The sequence below is a fragment of the Plectropomus leopardus genome, chromosome 11 (assembly GCF_026936395.1).
Source record: "Plectropomus leopardus strain MGB_pleo_1.0 chromosome 11, ASM2693639v1, whole genome shotgun sequence".
NCBI classification, from domain to species: domain Eukaryota; kingdom Metazoa; phylum Chordata; class Actinopteri; order Perciformes; family Serranidae; genus Plectropomus; species Plectropomus leopardus.
Window position 1 is genome coordinate 16171264 of NC_142186.1, and position 26646 is coordinate 16197909.

General features: G+C 42.9%; 2 protein-coding genes across 6 annotated transcripts; both read left to right on the forward strand.

The window, feature by feature from the left end:
- Positions 1-954: 954 nt before the first annotated feature.
- On the forward strand, positions 955-20349 carry arid1aa (AT-rich interaction domain 1Aa). 5 transcript variants are annotated; one of them, XM_042489116.2, is made up of 20 exons: positions 955-2177; positions 5534-5752; positions 6417-7022; positions 7145-7240; positions 7966-8206; positions 9796-9885; positions 9979-10149; positions 10747-11080; positions 11596-11741; positions 11846-11931; positions 12046-12255; positions 12341-12545; positions 12732-12867; positions 13009-13178; positions 13295-13484; positions 14804-14929; positions 15707-15803; positions 16007-16847; positions 16970-17100; positions 17202-20349. In XM_042489116.2, exons 1-20 carry the CDS (start codon positions 1260-1262, stop codon positions 19071-19073), a joined length of 6885 nt encoding a protein of 2294 aa, XP_042345050.2. In that variant the 5' UTR covers positions 955-1259; the 3' UTR covers positions 19074-20349. The 5 variants fall into 5 exon arrangements, with proteins under 5 accessions (XP_042345050.2, XP_042345051.2, XP_042345047.2 ...); XM_042489117.2 differs by having other exon boundaries at positions 13012-13178; XM_042489113.2 differs by having other exon boundaries at positions 956-2177; positions 12714-12867.
- A 2290-nt stretch (positions 20350-22639) lies between these two features.
- On the forward strand, positions 22640-26396 carry pigv (phosphatidylinositol glycan anchor biosynthesis, class V). The gene is made up of 3 exons (XM_042490373.2): positions 22640-23001; positions 24070-25236; positions 25343-26396. The coding sequence occupies exons 1-3, from the start codon at positions 22933-22935 to the stop codon at positions 25628-25630; spliced, it is 1524 nt and encodes a 507-aa protein (XP_042346307.1). The 5' UTR covers positions 22640-22932; the 3' UTR covers positions 25631-26396.
- The last annotated feature ends 250 nt before the right edge of the window (positions 26397-26646 follow it).

Consider the following 26646-nt stretch of genomic DNA (forward strand, 5'->3'; position numbering starts at 1 on the left):
TGTGATATTTAGCAAATAAAGATTTATTATAAAACATTTTCCTAAATTTCTCCATCTCAAAATCAAACACACCGAAGACAAAATCTGTGACACAAAAAGAAAAATTGGCAATGAAATATGTTTGGATAAACATTAGAGTGTCTGACCAAATTGTCTTTGTATGAGGATAATTCCAAAATAATCATGAAGCAGTTTCATTTGATAATTATTATTATTATTATTTTTTAATCTCTTAAGGAAACATTTTGCTGGGTAGAATCTGTGAATTAATTTAAATGTAACTCAACTCACTTTATTAGGATGAAAATACTCGAGAGACAAAGACCACACTTTTCTCTCAGGCACATTCTTGATTATATGCTTCCAAAATGGGATTATGTAATGAGCTGTGACAATGCATTTATATTGTGTGAACATTTTTTTCATGTAAAGAAAATATTCCACCTATGGGTACAAAAGACAATTTGGTTGTAAGAGAGGAACAAAAGTCCAATAAGGCCAGGATTTAGTGCTTTGTGCACAGGAATATTTCAAAAATGAACATATTTAAAGATGCATTTCTACCTGTTTTCAAGCAAGAATGTGTGTGCAAGCCATGAACTGAACTGCAGTACTCTTGCAGCTGTGGCATCCACATCATGCACTTGAAAAATCATATATTTCATGAATTAATCAGCTCCCTCCTGCACTGATTACTCATGAAATTCACCATGCATATTAGTATTTTTGTCATATACAGCCTCTTTAACGGTTGCAGTGAAGTACATACTGCTTATATGTGGCAACACATCATTAGTGAGTTGTATGAACATTTGAGTCTCTTCATGTGGAGAAAATATTCCACCTATGGGGGAAAAAGACAATGTGGTTGTAAGAAAAAAAAAAAAAAAAGTTCAGTCCGGATTGGAGCGGATCCGGTGCATATTTTGCAGCCCTCCATGCGGCTCAGTAAAATGGCTGTATGTAGCGGAGCCTCGTGTTGGTTGGGTTTGCTCCCTGCCTCTACCCGGGCTCAGTAACACAACTCCCACAACAATTTCTGTCGCTTTTTTACGCATTGTATGGAGCCTCCATCCTATTTCTAACCCACTTACGGAACCGGAACCGGGATGGCGGCCGGATTCGGTCCGGTGTGAGGGGTGGGAATGAATCGGCACAAGGATAAATGGTTATAAACAATTATTTATATTCAATGCTAGCTTTTGATTGTGACTGACTCGCCGAGAGAGGGAGAGAGAGGTGGGGTGGGGGGGTATATCATGGCCGCTCAGGTCGCCAGCGCCGCCACTCTGAACACAAGCCCGCCTTCCGAACTCAAAAAGCCGGATCGAGACCCCAAGGAGGAGTCGGCACCGGGGGAGAAGCAGTCAGACAAAAAGCAGCCGGGCTTGGAGAGCGGATCGCCGGGCCGGGGGGATCTGCAGGACGGGGCCGACGGTGGAAATGCAGGGGGAGGAGGGGAACCTGAGATGAAGAACGGGAATGGGAACCCGCCCAGGGCTAACAATAATAACCAGAATGACTCTGTCGGACCGGAGGGGAACAACCACCCCGGCATGGTGCATCACCACGGTGCCGCGTTCCCTCCACCTTCGTACGGATACAGTCAGCACTACGGTCGGGCCCCTTTTCATCAACATGGCGGACAACAAAGCCCTGGCATGGCAGCTGCTGCGGGTCCGGTCGTTCAGTCGAGCAACATGATGGACGCGTATCAACCCAATTCACACGACTTTTCAAACCACCAGTTTAACAATTACAACCCATTCCCGAACAGGACTCCCTACCCCGGCCAAGCGTACGCCATGAACTCCCCTCGCAGCACCCAGGCGCCGACAGCTGGGGGGCAGCCAGCTAACGTTAAGCAGCAGCAGCCACCAGCGGGAGGACCCTCGGCGATGGCTGGATCTTACAGTAACCAGAGATATAACATTGGAAACCCGCAACCTACATCCACACCGACACTCAACAAGCTCCTAACGTCCCCCAGCTCAACGCGGGGATACCCAAACTACCCGTCTAATGACTACAGTAGCCAAGAAGGAGCTAGTAAGGGACCAGCAGACATGGGCAGTAGCGGGCTGTATGGAGGGAGCAATCCGGGTTGGCAACAAAGAAGCCATCACCCGTCGCCCATGAGCCCTGGAAGTGCCGGGCAGCCGCTAGTTAGAAACCAGGTAAAGTCACATTATTGCAGGGACACGATGTGGGCTTTAGCTTCCCTCCTCCTAGCTAGTTCACAACGTAGCAGGCCAGCCATTGTCTGAGTTCGCAAAGACTCTAAAATGGCTGCCTCTCGTGTGTGTTTTTTTCCTTTACACCAGACCGTTAAATAATTGTTGTTTTTAATATGTCGACAAAGGTTTGTAGCAACACTAGAGTGCCGCTTGTAGGAGATATAAGTTGTTGAAACGATGTAAGGACGTTCAGGGAGCAAAGAAGGCCCGACTTTGAAAAGGGGCGAAAATACACGCCGAAGAGCAACGGCTCGTTTTTTCTCCCATAGCTGCTCTACGCGTATTATACTTTGTATTTATTCTGTTTCAAATGTGTTCATACCACACGAATATGTGTAAACGACACCGTGTTCACACACGCAATAGTTTGTGATAGTTGCTCATACAGACACGTTTATATTGTTTTCCAGCCCGATAAGCTGTAATTTTGTGGCTACGTCGGAAGGAATGTGTTGCTCACGGTTAGTTAAATGGCACATGTAGGTTCAGTTTAAATCCATCAAATGCCCTGTGACATGTCTGTAAACGATGTTGTTTATTACATTTTAATCGTAAATTAATTAAAAGGGTTTTGCCCGTGCTGAAAAGCTGCTGGGCTTCCCATGCATGTTGCCTGTAAACAGTCAGCTCAGTCTCATGAGTGAGTGACTGCAGCCTGCAGATTGCAGTTTGCACTGGGATTTGAATTGTGGAGGTAAAATCCTGCTGTCAAAGCCAGGAGATAGTTGGTCTTTGGTTGACATGCTAGCTGAAATCTGATTGGCTCCTCATCCGCTGCTCATGGCCATTTCTAATTACATGTGATGCAAGGCAACAGTTGCTGATAAGAGCACACAGCACTAATTCATCACAGGGTCACCAGAGGTACTGCTGCTTCACTCCTTTTCTCTGCACCACTTTCAACACTTCATGTAGCCCAGTGTTGGAGAAACTGGGACATGAATAATGTATAGTTTTGTCATTTTCATTTTATCTTTTGACAGATATTTTCCCCATAAATTGAAACCCCAAGCTGTTTGTTTTAACATGCATGCAGCCTGGTTTCAATAATACCATTAGGAGCATTCCCATCACATACTTGCAGCTTGATGGCCCATGCTATGGATGCATGATAATATTGGCTCATCGTCAGTATAGTCTGATATTGGCTTTAAAATAAAGCATTGGAATCGGCCAACTTGTTGATTTCTGCTGATATGAACGATATTTTCCCCTTTTTGAGAAAGAGAACATGTGCAAGACATCAACCTTAAATTAAAGTGTTTTCCATATTTTACAGAAGGGATTGTACTGTATTTCTCCATCTGTTGGATGGTCATCACAAAAAGAGTATTCATAATAAGATGTTCGTTCCACTACAGAAAAAACTTGTTGGGGAAATAAGTGAATATATTGACATCAGTATCAGCTATTCGTTGTTAAATATCGTCATATATGTTATCATTAAAATCCAGTATTGTGCATCCCTGCCTCATACATCAGCTGCACTCTGCACCATTGTGTATAATGTGAGTGTCAGTTTGTTTCAAATCATACAAAAATATATCGCAGTATTACTTCAGTCATCAAAAGTAAACAACAGTGTCTTAAGACAGGGGTGTCCACATTAGATAATGTAAGAATACCTCAGGGCCAGCTCCTCCTTGCATCATATGTGTAATTGTAAAAAATCACATACAGATGACACAAATGCATCTGTTTTCGTTTTAAATGAAAAAGAATTAAACTTCCCAAAACTCCTAAAAGCAGCATCCCTGGCTGACAACTTTTTGCTTGTTTGCCGTGGCCATGCATGCTAGCTTGCAGAAAATACTTGGTGTTAGGCAGCCGTCTGTTTGCATGTTTACCGCCTGTTTATGAAAGCACGTTACTTTTGCATATGTAGTTCCCGCTTGGTGCTTGAACAAATTGCGATTGTCCTGCCTTCATGAGGTGAATGAAAATAAATGCAAAGTGATCTTGCTTGATTAACCAATATTGTGTTAATCATATATTTTGGGAGACAAGCTGAGGGCCATTTAAAATCAGTCTGACGGCCACAATTGGCTCAAACTTTGGACATGTCTGGCTTCAGACAACATCTGCTGTTCTGTTATGTTCTATCATTACATTTTTCTTGTTGATGTACAAACAACCTTATTTCTTATCTTTGATGGTCCCTTGATAAACAAATTCTAGACTGACAGCTGTCTTTGTTTCATATCGTAACTTGTTTCAGAGTAGCAAAAGGCAAATTTGACCTCTGCCTGTGAGGATGTGTGTGTGTGTCTGTGTGCGTGTGTGTGTGTGTGTGTGTTTGTGTGTGTGTTTCTGCTGTGTCTGGCATGCCACACAAGTTTGACTGCAAAGAATTCCCCCCAATCCTCCCCCCAAGCCAATCAGAAGGCAGTCCACCATCTCTCACTGGCCAAGGGAGTTTCCTCTCTGTCTTATGCAGATTAGCCATGTGCTGCTCTTATTTATTTCACTTCATTATCTTGGATCTGCAAAATGTCAAGTAAGGCCTTTTGCATACTATTTGTAAAGGGCTGTTGTTAGGCTGAGGACGCTCTTCTCAGCAAAGTGCACATGTGGGAATTCACTTGATGTAATGTAAGGGGATACTTTCACTTTCAAGTAGATGTTCTTTAGTAGAAATCATCTTAAAATACCCAACCTTTTCAGTGCCAGATAATACTGGTGCAGGTGAGGGAATGATTTGATCTTAAATGCATCGTGCTGGCATAGCCCTGCACTATTTTGAAGACATTGATGATTTAGTAACACCAAGTTTTTACTTGAGAGAGAGTGTCTACACTAACATTTGGGGTTATAGACAGAATGTACTGTTGTGCATTTTTCACTCTCTCCTGCTGTTGTGAAAGTGCTTCCTTCATTTCTGGTGTCATTCATCCAGAGCCAAACTGCCTCCTCTGGGGAGGAAAAAAGCTACTTGGACCAGGCTCAAAACAGGAGCACAGCTGGGATATGTTTAAGATTGGGCAGACTGCCCTCCATTTGAAAGTAGATATATATAGCTCTCTTGACTTCCGAAACTATGAAGTGAGGTGAAAAAAAATCAGGGTAATGACCGTGGGAAATAAGGTGAAAACCCCCACAATTTTCTCATTCATTGAAGTTTGTCTTTACGCTTTTAGTCCTGTAAAAGAAACAGACTGCAGCCAAGTGTTTTAGGGACAGACTGTAACATCATAGTTAAGATTTTGGAGAGCTGCATGTAAGATGAAACACTTGCTATTTAGATTTCTTCGTTGCTTTTTGGTTGTTGACTTGATGTATTTTCTCACCATGTCCAGCCACCTGGTCCTATGGACCCAATGGGGAAAATGAGAGGTCAACCATACGGAGCAGGCAGTCCATACAGTCAGCAGACACAGCAGGGGCCTCCCACAGGTCCGCAACAGGGGCCCGGTTACCCTGGCCAGGGTTATGGTCCTCCAGGTCCTCAGCGATTCCCAGTGGGAATGCAAGGACGAACCCCTGGAAGCATGGGTAGCATGCCGTATGGTCCACAGGTATTTCACATAATTTATATCATTTAGAAATAGCACTGTGCAAAAGTCTTAGGCCACCTGACATTTTGTTATTTCAGCAAGCTCATAATGGTCATACATATTTAATTCTCAGTAGTGTTTTTATACTAAAGTAAAACTAGAACATACAGGAAATGTGTATACATTATTAAAAAATGCAAATATTTCGGGGAAAAAATTCAACATGCTGAAGATTAAAGTATTTAGTGTGACCTCCCTTTCCACTTAGCATGTCTTGACCTGTCTTGGGCAGACAATATGAGAATTATAGTACGAAACTTCAGATTTATTTATATCAGATTGCATTCAAGACATGTCCAAAGCTCAATATTAATTGATTGAGCTATTTGTTCTGGTTGTACGATTCAATCTTTCACACTGAATATTGACTTCAGCCTGAAGAAGCCATTTTGATCTGACTTTTTGTGGGTTTTAAAATTTCTACTGTTGTCTGTATTCTTTGTTGGTATCTTAGTAAAGACACTGAGGAAAAAAAACACATCCTCATTACAGCTTTGCTAAAACAACAAATCTATGTTGGCCTAGGACTCTTGCACAGTGCTGTAAGTCGTCAGTTTCTTGATTTTATTAGTTTTTTTTTTTTCATTTGTGTTTAAGGTCTTGTGTGTTTGTGTATTTTGTGTAGATTGGATCTTACGGACAGCAGGGACCAGGAGGCTATGGCTCTCAGGGCCAGGCACCATATTATGGCCAGCCTGGCCAGGCTCCTCACCCCAGCCAGCAGCAAACGCCCTACCCCCAGCCCCCACCAGGACAACCGGGTGGCCAGACACCGTACCCGGGGCAAACCCACCCTCCACCGTCTTCTGCTCCACACACCCAGGGAGGACAACCCTATCAGCAGCCCCACATGCCCCCGCAGTCCCAGGGGCCACTGCCAGGCCCATCCCAAGGGCCCCCACAGTCTCAGCCCCCTTATTCCCAAACCTCAGCCCCACAATCTGGCCAGTCTCTCTACGCCCAGCAGCAGGGTCCTCCCAGCCAGGCCCCGCAGCAGCCAAGTTCCCAGGAACCCCCCGGATCACAGGGCCAGTCCAGCTACCCAGGATCCACACCGGGGCCTCAGCAGCCCCCCTCGCAGCAACAGCAGACACAGTCTCAGCCACCACAGCAGCCACCAGGACACAGCCAACACCCACAGGGCCAGCCTGCAGCGTACCCGCAGACCCCTCAGCAGCAGCAGCAAGCACAACAGTCACCTTATCAGCGCTTTCCTCCTCCACAACAGCAGGTACTGCCCTCAGCCCGGGATCCTGTTCATCATACTTAACTATTTTTCTCTGTGTGTGCTCACATGCATGCTTTCCTGTCAGTCTGGCAGTGTTGCTAAGCATGTGTTCTGATGCTTTTTAGGAGGTAACCCAGGACTCATTTCAGTCCAACGCCCCTCCATCCACTCAGCCTAAATCTGGCCCAGAGGACAGTCAAGGCCGCCCCTCCAGCCTTCCGGTCAGTTGCCTGTTATATCACTGTTGGAACATAAAAATCCTTTTCTCTGTGTTTTAGCTGTTCACCCACATGTAAGAGCGCTAGTTTCTGTTTGCATCTTGTAGTTTTTATTACACATGATGTATTTAGTTGACCATTTCTCAAATATATGTCAATACAAGGCTTTGAAAATCTCCTTTTAAATGTCAGGTGTTAATGTTTCAACAGCTTTCATTTTGCTGCATGTTCGTGCGGTGGCCGCTGTGCTTTCCATCCCTTGGTGATTTTAGACTTTGTGCTGTTGGTGGTAGTTGAGCGGCAGCTGTGTGGAAAAGGAGCTGTGTAAATGGGTAAATCTAAGATGAATACAAGCGAGTTTGTTTGTGTATTGAAATCACATGGCAGGGCTGCTGCTATATGCTGACTCGGCTCGCATCCTACAAACCTCAGTAACCATGACAACCCCTGGCACTAATGCGCACTCATTTTTTTTTTTCTTTGAAAAAGATAAATAAGGACAAAGGCCTCTGGGTCTGTGTATGTGTGTGTGTGTAGTATTTGTATGTGTGCCACTCGTATCTAAACAACAGAGAAGGAGTTGCAACATAATACTACAGACGGTGTTTAAAATAAACATTGCCGTGCAAAAAAAAAAAGCTCAATCCTCTGCAGTTGCAAATTGTCCTTTTTCTTGAAGATGCCATGTTTGTTGACTCCACTTCTTTTCTTCCTGTGCATGTTTTCAGGACCTGTCAGGGTCCATCGATGACCTGCCCACAGGCACAGAGGGTGCTCTGAGTCCCGGTGTGAGCACGTCAGGTGTGTCGAGCAGTCAGGGTGAGCAGAGTAACCAGGCTCAGTCGCCCTTCTCTCCTCACACATCTCCCCACCTGCCAGGCATCCGAGGGCCTTCACCTTCGCCAGCTGGCTCCCCTGCAAGCGCCAGCACACCCCGTACAGGACCGCTGTCACCCGCCAACATGCCAGGTGGGCTGATCAGTCGCACATTAAAATGAGGCATATGATCAGTAGCGTAATTCTGACATTTGTGATGGAGACACCAAATGACTTGAGCCGCAGGTCGTGACAACTTGTTTGTGTTGATTCTGCATTAAAAGGGAAGAATGTACTTCATACCAACCCAAATTTTTAATTTGGTTTAAATATTTAAAGGAGAACACTAACAAGATAAAAAAAAGTATGTTATTATAATCAATTTGAATTTCCTTATTTAAATGTCCTCCTTCTCACTGGGAGTGTAAAAACGGTAATGTGGATCGATATATCGATTCAATGATTAAGAACCAAATATCATTGATGCAAATTAAAAACATCAATATATATCTCTATCTTCAAGGAAAGCCTCTTTTTTGAAATTCCCATGACACCCGCATGTCACCATTTCTATATAAGCACAACTCCTCTCTACATATTCAAACAGCACCAGAGGCCTAGCACCTGGTTATATTCGTGAACATCATATCATTGTCTAAAGAATCGATAAAATCTTGTATAGTGATGAAAGCTGTGATTCATACCCCTATATTTCACACCCTGATGACTTGATAATCTAGTTTTTTACAACTTTCTTGAAGCTGTAAGAAAAAGCTGTCACGCTCTCTACGTAAAGCCCTGCTTTTTCGGATGCATCAAACTACAGCAAATGGAATCGTTAAAGACGTCCTAATCACACTTTTACTCGAAACTTGGCCTGCTATAGTTGGTTTCCTCAATCATCTCGATACACTTAACAATATTTGAGTTCTGTTGGTTGGAAAGTGGTTGTTCACAAAACCTGCATTTGTATGGATGGACAGTCTGTGGGTACAGTGTGGTTAAATGTGGCTTTGAGAATTGCGGGAGGTTGTTAAGTTGGACTTGTTTTACAAAAGTCTGACCAAAAAACTGAGCCAAATACTTAGGAATACCACACTTGTGTTTAAAAAAGGGAGTGCTGCACTGGGTCGAGGAACCAGCTGTTGTTGAAAGAAAAAAAAACAGGTGATTTTTGAGGATAGGGCCAGAATTAGAAACAATAACTGACCAGCTTACTAAATGTTGAAGTTCATGATATAAGTTGGCTGTCTGAAACGCATCAGAGGCACTCTGATTATAAGTAAAAATCATTATTAGTACATGGATGACTGATAAGGGTATCGTGATGAGGAATATTTAAGTTGAAATGCACTGATCATCCACTCATTAAAAAGGGACTTTTACCTTGAACTTCTACAATAAGTAAACTTGTTGATCATTGATTTGAATCTGTTTTGACCATATTCTTAAAATGGTTTTCTCAAATGGTATCCTGCAAAGGGTTGACATTTTAACACCCACAAAATTGAGATTAATATATCTTTAAAAAGAGAAATATTCTTTAATTTCCTACTTAAAATGTTGTACCTTGAAAGGAGCTAAGTGGATACATGCTGGTTTTAGCATTGTTAATTGCTTAAAAATGGAAATTGATCTAAATCGAAATAATCACAGTAGCTACATTCTTACCACAATGGCTAGAAACTCTGTTGTATTTTTTTTCTAGCTGACACTAACCTCACATAAATATTATTGTTTAGGGACCCAGATGCCTCCCAGGCCATCAAGCGTGCAGTCAGATGGGAGTCTCCACCCTGCAATGAGCCAGTCTCCTATGGCCCAGGACAGAGGTATGCTGTCGTGTCCGCAGAGGTCAACATGTCAGGAGTGTTTGTTGTAGCATCTGAGTCTAAGTACTATCTCTCTGTCATGTCCTCTGTCAGGGTTTATGCAAAGAAACCCTCAGATGCCCCCTTATGGCTCCCCCCAGTCGGCCTCTGCACTGTCACCACGCCAGTCCTCAGGGGGACAGATGCATCCTGGGATGGGCCCATATCAGCAGAACAACTCCATGGGTGGCTATGGACAACAGGGAACACAATATGGCCCCCAAGGTATGTTCTGACAAATCGTCTCTGTCATGGTTTTAGTTGAATAGAGAGAGCTTCATTTAGTTTGGAAACTCTGTTCAGATGTTGTGAAAAGATAAGCTGTGAAATAGCTTCTAGAGGGGGGGTGGGGTTAAGGCTTAAGTTTTGATTTGTGAAAGTTTTCCACCTAATTTACTATCTATAAGTGAGTTTTTTTCATGTGCATTTCCCATTAGACAAACCTATGGCATATATCTCCCCTGCCTCATAGGAATACCATGCTACCGTTGGTCCCTCCCTCTGACTCTGTTGCAGCTATTTATAGCTGTGAAGCAGAGAGTCAGCTGACGTAGCAGAGCCTCCTGTCAGTAGAGCTGAGACTGTGACGAAGGCTTGTTGCTCAGGGTGCATAGCTCTCTGCTAACACACTGTGGGGAAAAAGTCTGCCTCACACAGCTCTTAGGGAAAAGACTCAGTCATAGTTACACCAGTCCAACTTCAGTGTTTAATACAAACGGACTTCTGGATGTTGCAGTTATTTTTTTTCTTCCCAAACCAGTATACAGTTCCAGCCAAGTGACTACTTAACCCTATAAATTTTTGTTATAATGTCATTTTTAGGTTATCCTCGACAACCTGGCTATGGCAACATGCCCAACGCAAACTACAGTGGGCCGGGCATGGGCCCACTGAACTCCATGGCAGGTCAGGGTGGGGGGCCGCCGTATGCTGGCATGCCCCCGGGAAGGATGCCCCCTAATCAAATGGGGGCACGTCCCTATGGCCCCAACATGGGTCCAAATATGGGCCCCAACATGGGTCCAAACATGCCTCCTAACATGGGCAACATGCCGCCCCAGGTAGGCTCAGGGATGTGTCCTCCTCCTGGCATGAACAGAAAGCCCCAGGACCCTGCAGCCATGCAGCACCCTGCCACCAACTCCATGCACAACAGGTTAGTTCAAGATGGATCCTCAAGTGGCTACTTTTATAAACCACACACAAGATCTCTGACGTACTTCTCACTTACGCTTTAATACCAGATACCCAGGGTGTCTGCAGGTCCTTTGAAAAGTCTTAACTGTCACAAACATTACATCTAATTTTTATTTATGCAGTTTTATTTATGTTTGTTAAAATAAGTCAAACTTTTAATTTACTCAACCCACCAAGTCTTCTTACTTTACCATTGTCTTTATACTTGCACTGACAAAATGTAGAGAAATCTCACGATCTAATAATGCATGGGACTACATACACACTACTTATTGATGCACTTAACCGACAATGTTTGAATATAGTAAAAAAAAGTTTTTTTTTCTTGAAATCAGTCTTAAATTTGGTTTAAAATGATCGTGAAAAGTCTTAAAAACATTAAAGTTATGTGTATTATACCTTTAGACATCCTGGATACCTTACTTTGTCACTTTTGTAAATACTAGATGCTCATTCATGTCTTCCTCCATCCAGGATGCCTGGTTATCCCAACATGTCTCCAGGCATGATAGGCTCCGGCCCACCCTATGGCCCTCCCATGAACAACATGCCTGGAATGATGAACACTCAAGGTGGATCACCGTATCCCATGGGGCCAAACATGGCCAATAATTCAAGTGGTGAGTTGTACAGAAATATTTCCACTTTTTAATAGATAATAAACTTAATAGTTTCCTTTTGTGGCCATTTCACAGCTAATTCTAATCCCTGTCATTATTTTTAGGTATGGCCCCCAGTCCGGAGGTGAACAATAAGATGAATAACAAAGTAGATGGAAGTGGAACGCCCAAGCCAGAACCCAAATCTAAGGTAACATGTCTACATTATGGTGTAATAACAGTATTTTTTTTTTATCTTTGAATGTTTAAACACCTCGTATGTCCCGGATTTTTATTTTTTCCTTATTTCTCTTGCACAAAACAGAAGTCCAACTCTTCAACCACAACCAATGAGAAGATAACACGTCTGTATGAGCTGGGACCAGAGCCGGACAGGAAGATGTGGGTGGACCGTTTTTTGGCCTTCATGGAAGAGAAAGCCATGGGCATGACCAACTTGCCAGCTGTGGGACGCAAACCCCTCGACCTCTTCCGGCTGTATATGTCAGTCAAGGAGATCGGAGGCATGACGCAGGTTAGTGAGTCACTTATAAACAAAAAAAATCCATGGTATGTTTATTCCTTGCCCCCGACTGTAATCTCTATTCTGTATCTCTCAGGTGAGCAAGAATAAGAAATGGCGAGATCTGGCCACCTCCCTGAATGTGGGTACATCCAGCAGCGCTGCCAGCTCTTTGAAGAAACAGTACATCCAGTGTCTGTACGCCTTCGAGTGCAAAATTGAGCGTGGCGAGGACCCTCCACCAGAGATTTTTTCAGACAACAAGAAGAACCAAACCGCTAAGGTCCAGCCACCCTCTCCAGGTTAGTCGTCTTCCTGCCTTCTTTTCAACTGAACACGTGTTTCACTGCAGTTCAAATTCAGTAACCCACATTCATGCGCTTTGAAAGCAACAAAAATACATAACTTGCTGTGTTTGAGTGTCATTAAAGTACCATGTCTGTCTGCTTCTCTCTTATTTCCAACTGAAGCGTCCCTCTGCTCCACAGCTGGGTCCGGCTCTCTGCAGGGTCCTCAGACACCCCAGTCCACCAGCAGCTCCATGGCTGAAGGTGGGGATCTAAAACCTCCCACCCCAGCCTCCACTCCTCATACCCAGATGCCCCCCATGCCCCCTGGGTCCAGGTGACTTTCATAAAAGACTTTTTTGTTTTTGGATTCTAGCTTCCAAAAGACATTCTGATAAGAGAGACTAATTTCTTTCTGTCTTTTCTTCCGTCTCCCCCACTTATCTCCGAATTCCCCCTCACCCCTGCTTCTCTCTAGGAGCAGTGTTAACCTGCAGGACCCCTTCGCTGAAGGAAGTGACCCCGCTTTCCCCAGAAAGAACATGACGCCCAACTCCGCTTATCAGTCCGGCATGAACACACCAGATATGCAAGGGCGCATGGGCACCTACGAACCCAACAAGGATCCATTTGGTAACATGCGGAAAGGTGTGCAGGCGATCTGAATGGATCGTGTTATCCTAGAAACTAAACTACTTACTTAATTATCAGTCATTATCAGTCAATTAGATGTTAATGGGCTTTAATTTTGAATGCATTTCCAGTTGGGGAGCAGTTTCTACCTGCTAGCCAGGGCCCTAACAGCGGGGTGAGTGACCAACAGCAGCAGCAACCGCCACAACAGCAGCAGCAACAGCAGCAGCCCCCGTTCAACAGAGGACCGCCTGGGGCCATGGGCACGATGCCAATGGGGCCCAGACAGCAGTATCCCTATGGACCAGGTTACGACAGGAGGTGAGAATCATTCAATAAGAGATTGCATTTTTTTCACACCTCAACAGTATCTGTAAGGCTGAATTTGTTTTATATTTTATTGAATTTTAAGAAATGTTAGGGATTTGGGGACAGAATAAAATGACTTCTTACACGTTTAATTGCGCTTGGAGTTGATGATGTACTGCTGGGGATCAATGTGGTTCTTTTATGGAAACCAGAACTAATTATAGTCTTCAAATCCAGTCAAACACATCAGGTTTTTTTTTTTAAAAGATGATGTTGAACTGTGGTACATGTGTCATGTTGCTGTCATGTCTCTGCCCATCTTGTGACTCCACTTTACTCCATGGTGTTTATGACAGTGGTTCTCTGCCTTTTTTATGCCGAGGACAAATAAATTAAAATACATTACGTCACGGACCTGTATTTAACAATAATTTGCTTCAGGAACCTCCTTCTGAAAAGACTTTGGTTGTTAGATATGATTGAGATTTTTTTTAGTTGTCAACTACAGGAGAAAAGCTTTGAAGGAAGTGAAACCTATGATCAGAATAATCACTCCTATGACTTTTACTTACACTGGGCTCACTTCTATAGTGAAAATCAACTGTTCCCCATTTGTCAGGGGACTTTGGCCTCCTGGTTGAGAACCATTGGTTCATGAAATAACCATTCAGTCATTTATCATTCATTTCAATCAACAATGTCGCTCACTGACTTAGAGCACTGATATATCATCTTTGTGATAGGAGGGTTATACGCTGGATTTGTGCTGCTCTGAAAAATAAATCAGTAGAAATAAGTTGCAAAATGTCTGATTGCCCACTCTTACCTGAGGTTTGGGCTCATATCAGTGCTGAATCCATATTATGATACAGGAGTAGATATAGCAATATTAAATCTTGATGAATAGTTGTAGAAGTGATGTAATTCTCTGACAGCAGCAGACTGATTTAGCAGTTCTATTAACTGCCTTTAAACGCTTGGTCATAATATCTACATTACTAATGATTATTTATTGCAAATCTCTTTGTGTAAATACTTTGTAACAGCACCAATAGTAAACAACAACAACAACAACAACAATATCTTTGGGATATCAATATTTAGGTATTTTGTCAAATATGTGACATTTGATTTTCTCTATATTGCCGAGCCCTGTTGTACCTACTTGACTTGTAGAAGCCAGATTAAAGAAAAGAGTTCTGATATTGAATTGCTACCAAAGTATTCATGTCGACATGATTGTACCTCGATGGGCTCAAGTATAATTTGTATGTTTGTGAGTAGCAAAGTATGGAAAAACAAACCAATGTGTATTGTTATGGTTTTCCCAGATCGGAGCAAGGAATGGGCCCAGAGGGCAACATGGGATCCAGTGCTCCTCAGCCAAACCCTATGATGCCTGCCAATGCCGACACAGGGATGTATTCGCCAAATCGCTTCCCACCACAGCAGCCACGGTCAGTTCACACAGCACTTATTCGACAAGCTTATTGGGTTTAAAGCTGCTATCAGTGGAAGCTGTCATTTTTCATATAAAACAAACACATTTCTTTTGTGAGTCTTAATGTAATAATGTGTTTTAGAAATGCTTGAAATGTATGAAGGATCTTTCGTGTCATTCCAAGACACCTCATTTAATTCTGTTGTACTATATGGTTAGACACAACGTAATTTCACATTATTTTAATATTAATTATCTTGACAAATTAACATTAGAATTTTGTTGACATCCTTCATGTGAAAAATATTCACTCCAAATGCGCTTAATCTTCACATTTCTGTGGTTTGGGCTGATTGTATGTGGGTGTGGTGATATAAGCACCATTACTCTGATGTGACATGTACTTTAAATTTGAAATGTATGAATCCCATTGATATTCTCTGGGGACAGGTATTATTTGTCAAGCAATGAGCAGCACAGTTGGAAAAGGGTTGGGTGTTTATATTCAGTATTTACTTTTTGCCTTTATATTTAATATATTTGAGGAAATTTAATAAATCATACACATAGAACTGAGACGGGTATGATGGAGATTTATTATCATGTAACTGAGTGTGAGGCTGTTAATGAGAAGAAACCCTGGATGTCTTTTGGTTACAAATTCATCACTATAAATCATAATGTTTGCTGACTGTATGACTGTACATGTGTAACAGTGGGCCATGAGTTAATCCAGTGAGTTAGAGATGCATAATATTTTCATGATCAAACTAATGAGGCATAATGTTTGCAGGCATGATTCCTATGGTAATCAGTATCCTGGACAGGGAACGCCCCCTACAGGCTCCTACCCAAATCAGCAGCCTGGAATGTACCCACAACAACAACAGGTCAATGATCCATCTGCACTTCACTCTCGCTATGCTAAATGCACTGCATTGGTTTAGTGTTTCTTTTTCTGTTTGACTGAGTTGCAATCATATATTAGATTTATTGTGTTTTGAGCTGGAATCTGTTATGAACCCATGTATTTACATATCTGTTAAAATTATATGAAATATTTGTGTCTCTCTGAACCTTTTTTGATATTTAGAGTTACAAGCGTCCTGTGGAAGGGGGTTATCCTCCATCAAAACGACATGAGGCGGAGTATAGTGGGCCCTTTCACGGTGGACAACAACCACCGCAGCAGCAACAGCAAGGAGGTGCCTCTGCACCCTCTTCAGGACAGCAGGAGTCGTACAATCAGTACAGCGGCAGTGGGCCCTACCCCGGCTCGGATCGCCGTCCACCTGGCCCAGGCAATCAGTTCCCCTTCCCCTTTGGTCGTGAACGTATGCAGGGAGCGACGGGGCCCAATGCTCAGCCCAACATGCCCCCTCAGATGATGCAGTCGGGCCCTGAGGGTCCTCAGGGAGGTATGTGGCAGGGACCGCGAGACATGAACTATCAGAACTACCCCAGCCGACAAGGTGGCCCCGGGGGCCCTCCCCAGGGACCTGGTTACCCTGGCATGAACCGCTCGGAGGAGATGATGTCATCCGAACAGCGCATGAATCATGATGGCCAGTGGGCGGGTCAGATGGGCCCACGGCAGCCTCCGTATGGTCCGGCAGGACCTGGCCAACCTATGCCTCGTTCAGTACAGTCCAACTACCAGCCCCCTCAGGGTGTGCAGAACCACATTCCACAGGTGTCTAGCCCGGCCGCCATGCCCCGCCCCATGGACAGCAGGACATCACCTAATAAATCTCCCTATATGCACGGAGTCATGAAGATGCAGAAGGCTGGCCCTCCAGTGCCTGCGTCTCACATAGTGCCCCCTCCGGTGCAGTCGCCTCTAATAAGACGAGACATGCCTTTTGCTCCTGGCTCTGTAGAAGCTACTCATCCTGTCCTGAAACCACGTCGGAGACTCACCGTCAAAGATATCGGTATGACTATTGATTATAAATATTTAATTTCTTTATTATGCCCAATGCTGCTGAGTCTGGCTATATTGTTCCAATTTGATGCTTATATTGGACCAATCGAGTTTTTCATCGTGACTTTTTAGGAACCCCGGAGGCCTGGAGAGTCATGATGTCATTAAAGTCTGGTTTATTGGCTGAGAGTACGTGGGCTTTGGATACCATCAACATCCTCCTGTATGATGATAACAGTATTTCCACCTTTGATCTCAACACGGTGAGACTTAATATTGAGCCCCGCATGATGGTTTTTAATGGTACAGCATGCGTTTTAAATGTTGATGTCTAAATATTTCTGCATGTATGTTCTGCCTGCAGTTGCCTGGCCTACTGGAGTTAGTGGTTGAGTATTTCCGGCGCTGCCTCATTGAAATCTTTGGCATTCTGCGGGAGTATGAGGTGGGAGACCCTGGCCAGAGGACACTGCTTGATCCCGATGCCTTGAAAGGAGACAGGGACAGCACAGAAGAAGAGGATCCACGAGCTGAGGACATGGAAGAGGAAGGAGACGATGATGATGATGAAGAGGAGGAAGAACAAGAAACGGAGGGGCCAGCTCGTGTTAAAGAGGAGGAGGAGCAGCAGCAGTGCTCAGAGTCTCGGGGTCGAGATGAGAAGACGGAAGATGAGGAGAGGAAAAGCAAGGGTCCTTCATCAGAACAGACGGGCTCATCGCAACCCTTAGCAGCCCACGAGAGACCCAAACAGGCCAGCAAGTTTGACAAGTTTCCCCTAAAGTTGGTACGAAAGAAAGACCCGTTTACTGGGCAGTCCAATAATCACGGCAAACTACAAGAGTTTGACAGTGGGTTACTTCATTGGAGCGCTGGAGGGGGAGACTCAACAGAACACATCCAGACTCACTTTGAACCACGCAGGGAGTTCTTGGAACCACGAGAACGGATATCAGTGCCCTCAAGTTTACTCAAGCGACGAGTCCCAGAAGACGTGATACTGGAAAACTGTTTGCCAATTGAGGAAGACAAAAAGAAGAATCAGGATGAAGAAGAACGGCCAAAAGAGACAGCAGCAGTGTCAGAGAAGGCCAGCCCCTCGCTCAGCAGTGAGGAGGAGAAGAAACCAGATTCTGAGACAAAGACAGTTGAGAAAGTTGCTAAAAGTCACCAGGAGAATAACAGACCCATTCCCTCCTCCAACAGTGTTTTAACCCAGCAGCAACAGCAGACTGGCACCATCCTGGAGGACGAGCCTCACAGTAAAGACGAGGGGCCGCTCGTTGCGCTGGCTAACTGGCAGGATTCTTTAGCCCGGCGCTGCGTTTGTATCTCCAATATTGTCCGCAGTCTCTCCTTTGTGCCAGGCAATGACCACGAGATGTCCAAACATCCAGGGCTGCTACTGCTACTGGGACGCCTGATCCTGCTCCACCACAGGCACCCTGAGCGCAAACAGGCCCCGCTCACCTACGAGAAAGATGAGGATTCAGACGAGGGAATAGGCCAAAGGGATGAATGGTGGTGGGACTGCTTGGAGCTCCTGCGGGAGAACACACTGGTCACTTTGGCGAACATCTCAGGCCAACTGGACCTCTCCATCTACCCTGAGAGCATCTGCTTGCCTCTGTTGGACGGTCTTCTCCACTGGGCTGTCTGCCCATCAGCAGAGGCTCAGGACCCCTTCCCCACTTTAGGCCCCCACAGTGCTTTGTCCCCTCAGAGACTGGTCCTGGAGACACTAAGCAAACTAAGCATCCAAGACAACAATGTGGACCTCATCTTGGCCACTCCGCCATTCAGTCGGTTGGAGAAGCTATACGGGAACCTGGTGCGGCTAATCGGAGACAGGAAGGTTGCGGTGTGCAGGGAGATGGCCGTGGTCCTTCTGGCCAACCTGGCACAGGGTGACACTGTGGCAGCGCGAGCAATCGCTGTCCAGAAAGGCAGCGTGGGCAACTTGCTGGGCTTCCTGGAGGATAGTCTGGCTGCCACACAGCTTCAGCAGAGCCAGAGCTCTCTGCTACACCTACAGGGGATGCACTTCGAGCCCACAAGCCCGGACATGATGCGGCGAGCTGCCCGGGCTCTGCACGCCTTAGCCAAGGTGGAGGAGAACCACTCAGAGTTCACACTACACGAGTCCCGACTCCTCGACCTTTCAGTGTCCCCCCTAATGAACTCGCTGGTTTCTCATGTTATCTGTGATGTACTCTTTTTGATTGGCCAGTCATGACAGCTGTAGGGAGCCGTGGCTCCACTTTTTGGGGGTTTTATCCCCAATCCCCTCTTCCCTGGAAACCTGGCTTGTGTGTGTAACAGGGCACGGAAAGTTCAAGTGACTGTCTTTAATTTATGAAAATCCTTCAGACTCCATTCTCTGAGCCCTCCCCAGGCCGTCCTCGCTCGAGGAGGGTAATCACAGAGCTGTGGTGGATTACAAACCAGAGAGATGCCCACAAAGTGACACTACTTGTAACAAGAATGCCAACTGGATGACACAGAGCAGAGCACCACGGTTGGGAGACTGTTCTGCACTTGGGGGAAAAGTACTTTTTAATAAAGATAAATAAATGAATTAAATAAATAAATAGCTGAAAAACAAAAACTGTAACCAAAGTTGCTGTCTCGTTTACAGTGAGTTTGGGAGACACAGTGTGCCCTAGCTCTCCCCTCGAGGGCACAATGAGTCTGTAACTGGTTGATGTTCAGAGGTGAAGCAGACTGACAAGTGGCCTACTGGTTATAGTTGCTGTAGTTGGATTCTCACCAGTCAGCCCGACAGTAGACTTAAGTGCTGTCAATAGACACCTTCACCGGGGAGGCCTGTGCAGTGTGCAGTAGATTGTAGGACATTTTCTGTACCGTACTGCTCTTGAGTGTAAGCATTCTGTAACACACGTTTCACACAGAAGCAGAAGATGCAGCTCTTTTAGAGTTTTGAGGTCATTTTAGTTTGGTGTTAAACAGAAAATGGCTTTCTTCCCCAAAGTATCAAGAACCTACAACACCCTTACCTCCTCTTATCCCTTGATTGTATGAATACCCTTATGAAAAGAAATCACCTCTTAGGACTGGTTTTCAACTTCAAATACAGCTTTGCTGTGGTGTATATATAATGTTGTACATTACACTTCCTTTCTCTGTGTCTGTCTCTGTCTGTGTCACTATTCTCACACTTGTTATTGGTGAGGCTGACATGTGAGACGGTCTGTGACCTCCAGTCCCCGCTGATTAGACCCACACCTCTGGTCTCTCCACAGCTCCGTAGTGCGGCAGACACGGCTCAAACCTGTTATCTCCTGGTACAACAAAAATAAACTAGATGAAGTACACATTTGACAATTTTTCTTCAGTCATGGATTCTGCATATTTGTATTTCAGACTATGTAGCTAAGACAACATGTAAATTCCTCCCTTTCCCTTTTTTGGCTCAATGAATATCATTTATTCAGTATGAAATCTTTATACTATATGTTCCACGTGGTAAGAATAAATGTACATTAAATCTTCGTAAGCTGTTTGATGGTTTTGTTCTTCTGGAATCATGACCTCTTCTGGATAAACAACTCAAACCTATGTGAGAATTCACACACAACTGGGTTAAAAAAAAATTGAAATACCTGCATGTTCACCTCAGTGCTCAGGAAACGTGTAGAAAACATGGTTCTACTCGCTGGATGCAACAGAAATGACAGTTTATATGCTTTGAGTAAAATAATTGCACACGTTAAAAAAGCACTGCAGCCATCAGTAAGTAGTTTTACTATTGTTAACGTGCCACATAACCATGGATGGGGCCCAAACTGTCAGCAGCCTACCTGACCTTCATCTGCAAATTGTCACTCAAAATAACATGCAGCAACCAGCTAGAGACTCAAAATGACCTCAAAGAGATGCAGAGGAACTCGCAACAAGACACAGAATAACTACCAAAAAGGGCAAAACAACCATTAAAAGGTACATATTGACACACAGAAAAACCCAAAAGAGACACAAAATGACTACAAAGAGACAAAACAACCGAAAAAGGCAAAATAATTGTAAATAATGAATTATTTACAGAGCACTTTCCACACAAGGGATGCAGCTCAAAGTGCTTCACAATGAAAATGTAAAACAAAGGCATAAACATGACAAGTTTAGACAATCAAAAGACAGTTGGTGTTAAAATATAAAGGTAAGGTAAAAAGTACAGACAGGTAAGAATAGTAAATATTAGAGAATTGATATAATAATCACAAGAATTACATTAATTAAAAGCCAGACTAAATAAATAGGTTTTCAGCTGTTTAAAATTATTTGCAGAGCAGGCTTCTCTTAAAGATTTTAAAAAGGTATTCCATAATTTTGGGAGATAGTTAACAAAAGCGGAGCAGCCTCTTTTCTTTTGCATATAACAGTGTGCATTTAAAAAACCAACAGCAGAAGATCTGAGACCTCATGAAGGATTATTGAATAACACAGAGTCTGCAAGGCTTGTCCCAAACCATTAAGAGCTTTAAAAACAAGTCAAAGAACCTTCAAATTTGTTCTAAAAAATACTGAAATGACCTCATTGTGATAAAACAAGGAAAACCAAAATGACCCCACAAAAGTTTGCCCTAAAATGATGCATACCAACTACAGAGAAACACAAAATGACAAAACAGCAGCCAAACCACCTCTATATCTTGCTCCTGTGTAGGAAAGGTGCTGAGCCCTTTAACATGTAAATACCCAGAGGGCCACTGTCTTCTTATTGCCCATGCACATAACAGAAAACCTGATGGAGGAGGACCTCCTGTAGGCTTTCTCTCTAGATAAACTTCATATTTATCCAAACAGTATTATGCTTCATCGGGGGCAAAACAGAAACAATGCATAAGAAATCACTTTGTGTTAGTCTTAACCCTTTAAAACCTGGATCTACATCACTTTTCTTGTGCTGGTCAGACATTTTTTTCATAAGTATTTAGACCCTGACAAACTGATTTGACTTCCTTTTTGAATAAGTGGGAAAAGGGCAAAGAGCAACTTGGCAAGAAATGTCCCCCAAATTGCAAGAAATTAGTAGATGAGGGGAAAAAAAGCTAGGGGAAAATGTCCAGATAACTATAAATTTGGAAAAAATCAGAATTATAGATTTTGAATTATCTTACAGAATCATTATTTCAAGTACTTTTATCGGGTAATTTCCTTTTTTTCTTCACTATTATTATTATTATTATATTTTGACTTTGTTGTGCTAATTTCCAGGTAATGTTTTTGTACGTATTACTAATTCTTTGATCATTTCTGGGTCATTTAAATTGTACATTGCCTTCTTCGCGTGTTTTGGGGAGAAATCCAGCCAGTTTTTTTTTCCAGGTTTCAATGGGTTAATATACATCAGCTATAAGAGAAATCAAAGGAAATTGTGGTTTTAAATGGGACATGGGAGTAATTGAAAAGGCATGTATATGAAAAAAGCCAAACCAATCAAACCTAAGAGATCAATAACATAAGCAAACACAATGTTCTCGCGTTTTGAATGAGGAAAAACATACCTGCACCACTTGATAAACCAGTCCATTAGACAGTTTGGAGCTCCGCCTGCTGGAGAGAAAAACATGTCACTCAAAATATTTCATACACGGTGTCCCAATGTGTCAAATCGATGTAAGGTTATAAAATGTAAGTCAAATAAAGCTAAACTCTTATTGATAAACGTTTGCAACACTTACGCGATTAAAGAAATAATGAATTATAAATGACCTCATAAGGGTTCTTTTCATGCGGGCTTTTATTTTGAAGAGCGTTTTGTAACACCGGAAGTGAAAAGTGCCATTCGAAACAGAGCCGAGCTGCTGCAGGATGTGAGGACAGAGATTGCACCTGAAAACAAACACTGCTCTGCGACAGTTAGCTCTCTGATCATTTTTAGTGTTTACCCTCTTCTAAATTTGTCAAACCAATGAAAACGCAAAACCTCCAGAATCGCATTCACCGAGTGGTTTTTCCCAGCCAGCTATGATTCACAGAAAATATGACGAACTCAGCAGTGAGTGTCTCGCAGCAGCGACAATGCTCAGGCCTGTCACCAGCGGCTCTGTAAGATCCTCTCCGTCACATCAATGACCATGGATGTCAGAGCAGTTCTGGAGTTTGCCACAGTCACCAGGGGTCTGTCACTGTTTTTGCAGGTAAGTTTTGGCTATTTTGGATGTGCTGATATATGATAATCCAACTGCTCCCCCCCCCTTTTTTTTTTTATCGCTATAAACCCTGTTATTAACCCTAATTTACCTCGATGTGTAAGTCTCTTTGGCACTGGCTACCAGTGGTGAAAGAAGTATTCAGATTTTTCACGAAAGTAAAAGTGCCAATATCACCTTGTGAAAATACTCTGTTGCAATTAAAAGTCATGCATTGAATGTACTAATTTTATAAAAGTAAATATAATCAGGGGAATATATATATGTGTGTTTGTGTGTGTGTATGTGTGTGTACAAAAAACACCTCAAACTTCAAATAAAAAAGAAACCACACAAAACTGAATATATATATATATATATATATATATATATATATGTATATATATATATATACACAACAACACAAACACTTAAACCAAAGCTAACTACAGTAACTGACCCTCAGAATTTAGATATTCTGTGCCATAAGATCAGCAAGTTAAAGTGTATATATATATATATATATATATATATATATATATATATATATATATATATATATTATTTTATTTTATTTTTTTTTAAAACATTCCAAAACTCAAAAGTATTAAAAAAAATAAAAAAAAGTCAGAAGTAATTGTTGCAGCAGTTAGCAATTATTTTCTGTGAATCGACTGATTGTGTTGCAGCTGTACTTATATAAACTATTTGGTAATATAAATTTATAACGTCAAAAATCTTAATTTGTAAAGTAACTATAGCTGTCAGATAAATGTAGTGAGAAAGTAAAAAGTACAATATTTCCACCTGAAATTTAGTTGAGTAAAAGTATAAAAAAAACATGAAAAGAACAGACTTAAGTAAAGTTCTAGTACTTCAAATTAATTCTTAAGTACAGTACTTGAGTAAATGTACTTAGTTACATTCCATTACTGGTGGTAGCTAATGAATCGTGCTGAGAGGAGTACATGCTCTGTGTGGTGAGTAGGTCACAGACAAAGTGACTATATGCATGTGTTTCTCTGTACGACAAAATTTGTTTTACGATTTTTAATACTGTTAAATATTTCTCCTCAGGCTGTTTTCAATGCTGTAATCCCTGACCACGATGCTGATGCATTCAGGCCGCCACGGACAGAGGAGCCTCTGTACCTGGACTCTGCAGTGGAGTGGTTGCTGGGTGGCCTCTCTCACTGGGATGCCGAGCACTTCCTCTTCATCGCTGAGAGAGGATACCTCTATGAGCATAACTTTGCTTTCTTCCCCCTCTTCCCCGTCGTCCTCCGGGGCCTGGCAGAGACGCTGCTGTGGCCCCTGAGCAGCTGGCTGAGCGTGCGTGGGCGTTTGCTGGTGGCTGTGGCTCTGGGGAACAGCGCCCTCTTCCTGTTGAGTGTGGTCGCCCTGTATGCGCTCAGTAGGATAGTTCTTCAGGACAGACGTCTTGCTCTGCTCTCCAGCCTGCTCTACTGCATCACACCTGCCAATGTTTTCATGACCGCTGCGTACTCAGAGAGCCTGTTTGCTGCGCTCACATTCGGCGGTCTCTTCCTCCTGGAGAAAGGGTTCACCTTCCGAGCCTGCCTGGCTCTCAGTATAGCCACTGCAGCACGATCTAATGGACTGGTTAACATAGGATTTCTGCTATATCTTCCTTCGCTGCATGCTATTTCCCAGATTCGCGTATATCGAACAACGACAAAAGGCCACAGTAAAGTCCTCCACTATATTTGGGCCATCATCCGTCTCCTGCTCACCTCTCTCTTGGGAACTGCAATCATCGCCCTTCCCTTCTGTGCGTTCCAGTACTATGGGTATAGGACATTTTGCACACCATCTGTTTCCTTGGAACGTATCCCCCCTGCTCTTCTGACGCTGGGTGAGCTGAAGGGCTACCGGGTTCCAGATGAAAATGGTCCACCGCCGCTCTGGTGCATGAGACCTCTCCCTGTGCTTTATTCTCATATCCAGGATGTTTACTGGGATGTGGGCTTCCTCCGCTACTTTGAGTTAAAGCAGATACCAAACTTCATTCTGGCTTTACCTATGGCTACTCTCGGCATAATTGCAGCTTATGCATATTTTCAAGCCAATCCAGAACTGTGTCTGAGACTGGGACTTTGGGAGACAGGTGCAAATAAAGGACTAGACAAACCCATACCTGGAATGTTCAACCCCAGAGTGTTTGTATACATTGTGCATTCAACAGTACTTCTGGTGTTTGGGACACTGTGCATGCATGTGCAGGTAAGGAAATGATATAATTACCTTCTTGTGCAAGGTTATAATCTGTCTGGGTGTGAGGAACAACTACTGATTTCCACTCATTCCCATTTTTAATCTACATTTCTAGGTCCTAACCAGATTCATGGCCTCCTCATCTCCCGTGCCCTTCTGGATAAGCGCTCACCTGCTCCTTCTCAATGAGCCACTTCTCCATCGGAGGAAGACGTCAAATCCCAACGTGCAGCTACATACATATTCCAGAAATGGATGCAAGCACACACCTCAAAACCCCATCACTGCACTGCTGCCACACTTTAAAGCCTGCTCTCAGACCACACAGAGTGTCCTGGGATACTTCCTCTCTTACTGGGTGCTGGGCCTTGCACTGCACTGTAACTTCTTGCCATGGACATGACTTGAGACATAACTCTGAGCTTTAAATGCAATATTTCTATGTAGGACTGAGCTGTATACCATATTTTAACCATATGAACACACAGGTGTATATTATCAGAAGTTCATTTTTGTTATTCCAGTAATTGTTCAATTAAAAGAAAATAAACATATACATGAATGCAACATTTTGTCCATGCCACATTAATTAAAAATATGTAATCATTCATTTGTTTTTGAGTAAATATATATGATGTAAATAAAAGTTAAATATGTATTAATATGTGGCTCAGTCCAACATAGAACTGAAGTGATTACATCTTTGATGCTGATTTATTCATGCAATAGTCAACAAATCTGGTTTGAACATCTCAATTAAATATGTTTGTGACAGTTTGAGAAGAAAGTCAATGTAAAATATTCCTGAAAAATTAGTGAACACTGTTTAGTTGTAAATATTGGAAAGACTATGGTTCTAATTGAAAAAAAAAAATTTTTTTCTCTAAATTTCTTGCTGAAACAAAGCATTTTATTTACTTTGTAGTTTAATATTGCACTGCATGTTTGGAAGAATTATTCCAAGTTATGGTTTGGGATATGAATAAAAAATAATAATAAAGTTTTTGTTGCTGTAAAGGGATCCTCAATTTTTCTTTTTCTCGATGCATTAATGGAAAACTGCTTTATTGTATTTTGTTGTAAAGAACAATGGCTGCCTTGAAGTTTAGCCTTGAATTTAATATTAAACTAAATGGTGAACAAAATGAATTTATGTATGTTAAACTGGTTTTTGTCTGTCTTTATGGTTTATTTGTGCTGCAAATAATGTCAATCCCCTAGTTATCCCTGATGCTTGCAGACATCATTAAAACCACTAGAGGCTGCTGTTAAAACAATCCCTCTAGAAGGCTGTTAAGAAAAGTTTGGTTTTGTTTGCAAATTTTTATTTCCAACTATCTAGCGCCATAACTAAAAAAAGGCTAAATAAATCAGTTGAAAGGCTGAACTTTGAAATTACCAAAAAAAAATTTAAAAAAT

Excerpts from the sequence above, each read along its gene's own strand:
- pigv (XM_042490373.2), top strand. The coding sequence starts at position 22,933 with ATGACCATGGATGTCAGAGCAGTTCTGGAGTTTGCCACAGTCACCAGG. Across the intron at positions 23,002-24,069 it reads GTCTGTCACTGTTTTTGCAG|GCTGTTTTCAATGCTGTAAT; the intron begins GTAAGTTTTGGC and ends ATTTCTCCTCAG. Across the intron at positions 25,237-25,342 it reads CACTGTGCATGCATGTGCAG|GTCCTAACCAGATTCATGGC; the intron begins GTAAGGAAATGA and ends CTACATTTCTAG.
- arid1aa (XM_042489113.2), top strand. The coding sequence starts at position 1,260 with ATGGCCGCTCAGGTCGCCAGCGCCGCCACTCTGAACACAAGCCCGCCT. Across the intron at positions 5,753-6,416 it reads GCATGCCGTATGGTCCACAG|ATTGGATCTTACGGACAGCA; the intron begins GTATTTCACATA and ends TATTTTGTGTAG. Across the intron at positions 13,179-13,294 it reads ATTTGGTAACATGCGGAAAG|TTGGGGAGCAGTTTCTACCT; the intron begins GTGTGCAGGCGA and ends ATGCATTTCCAG.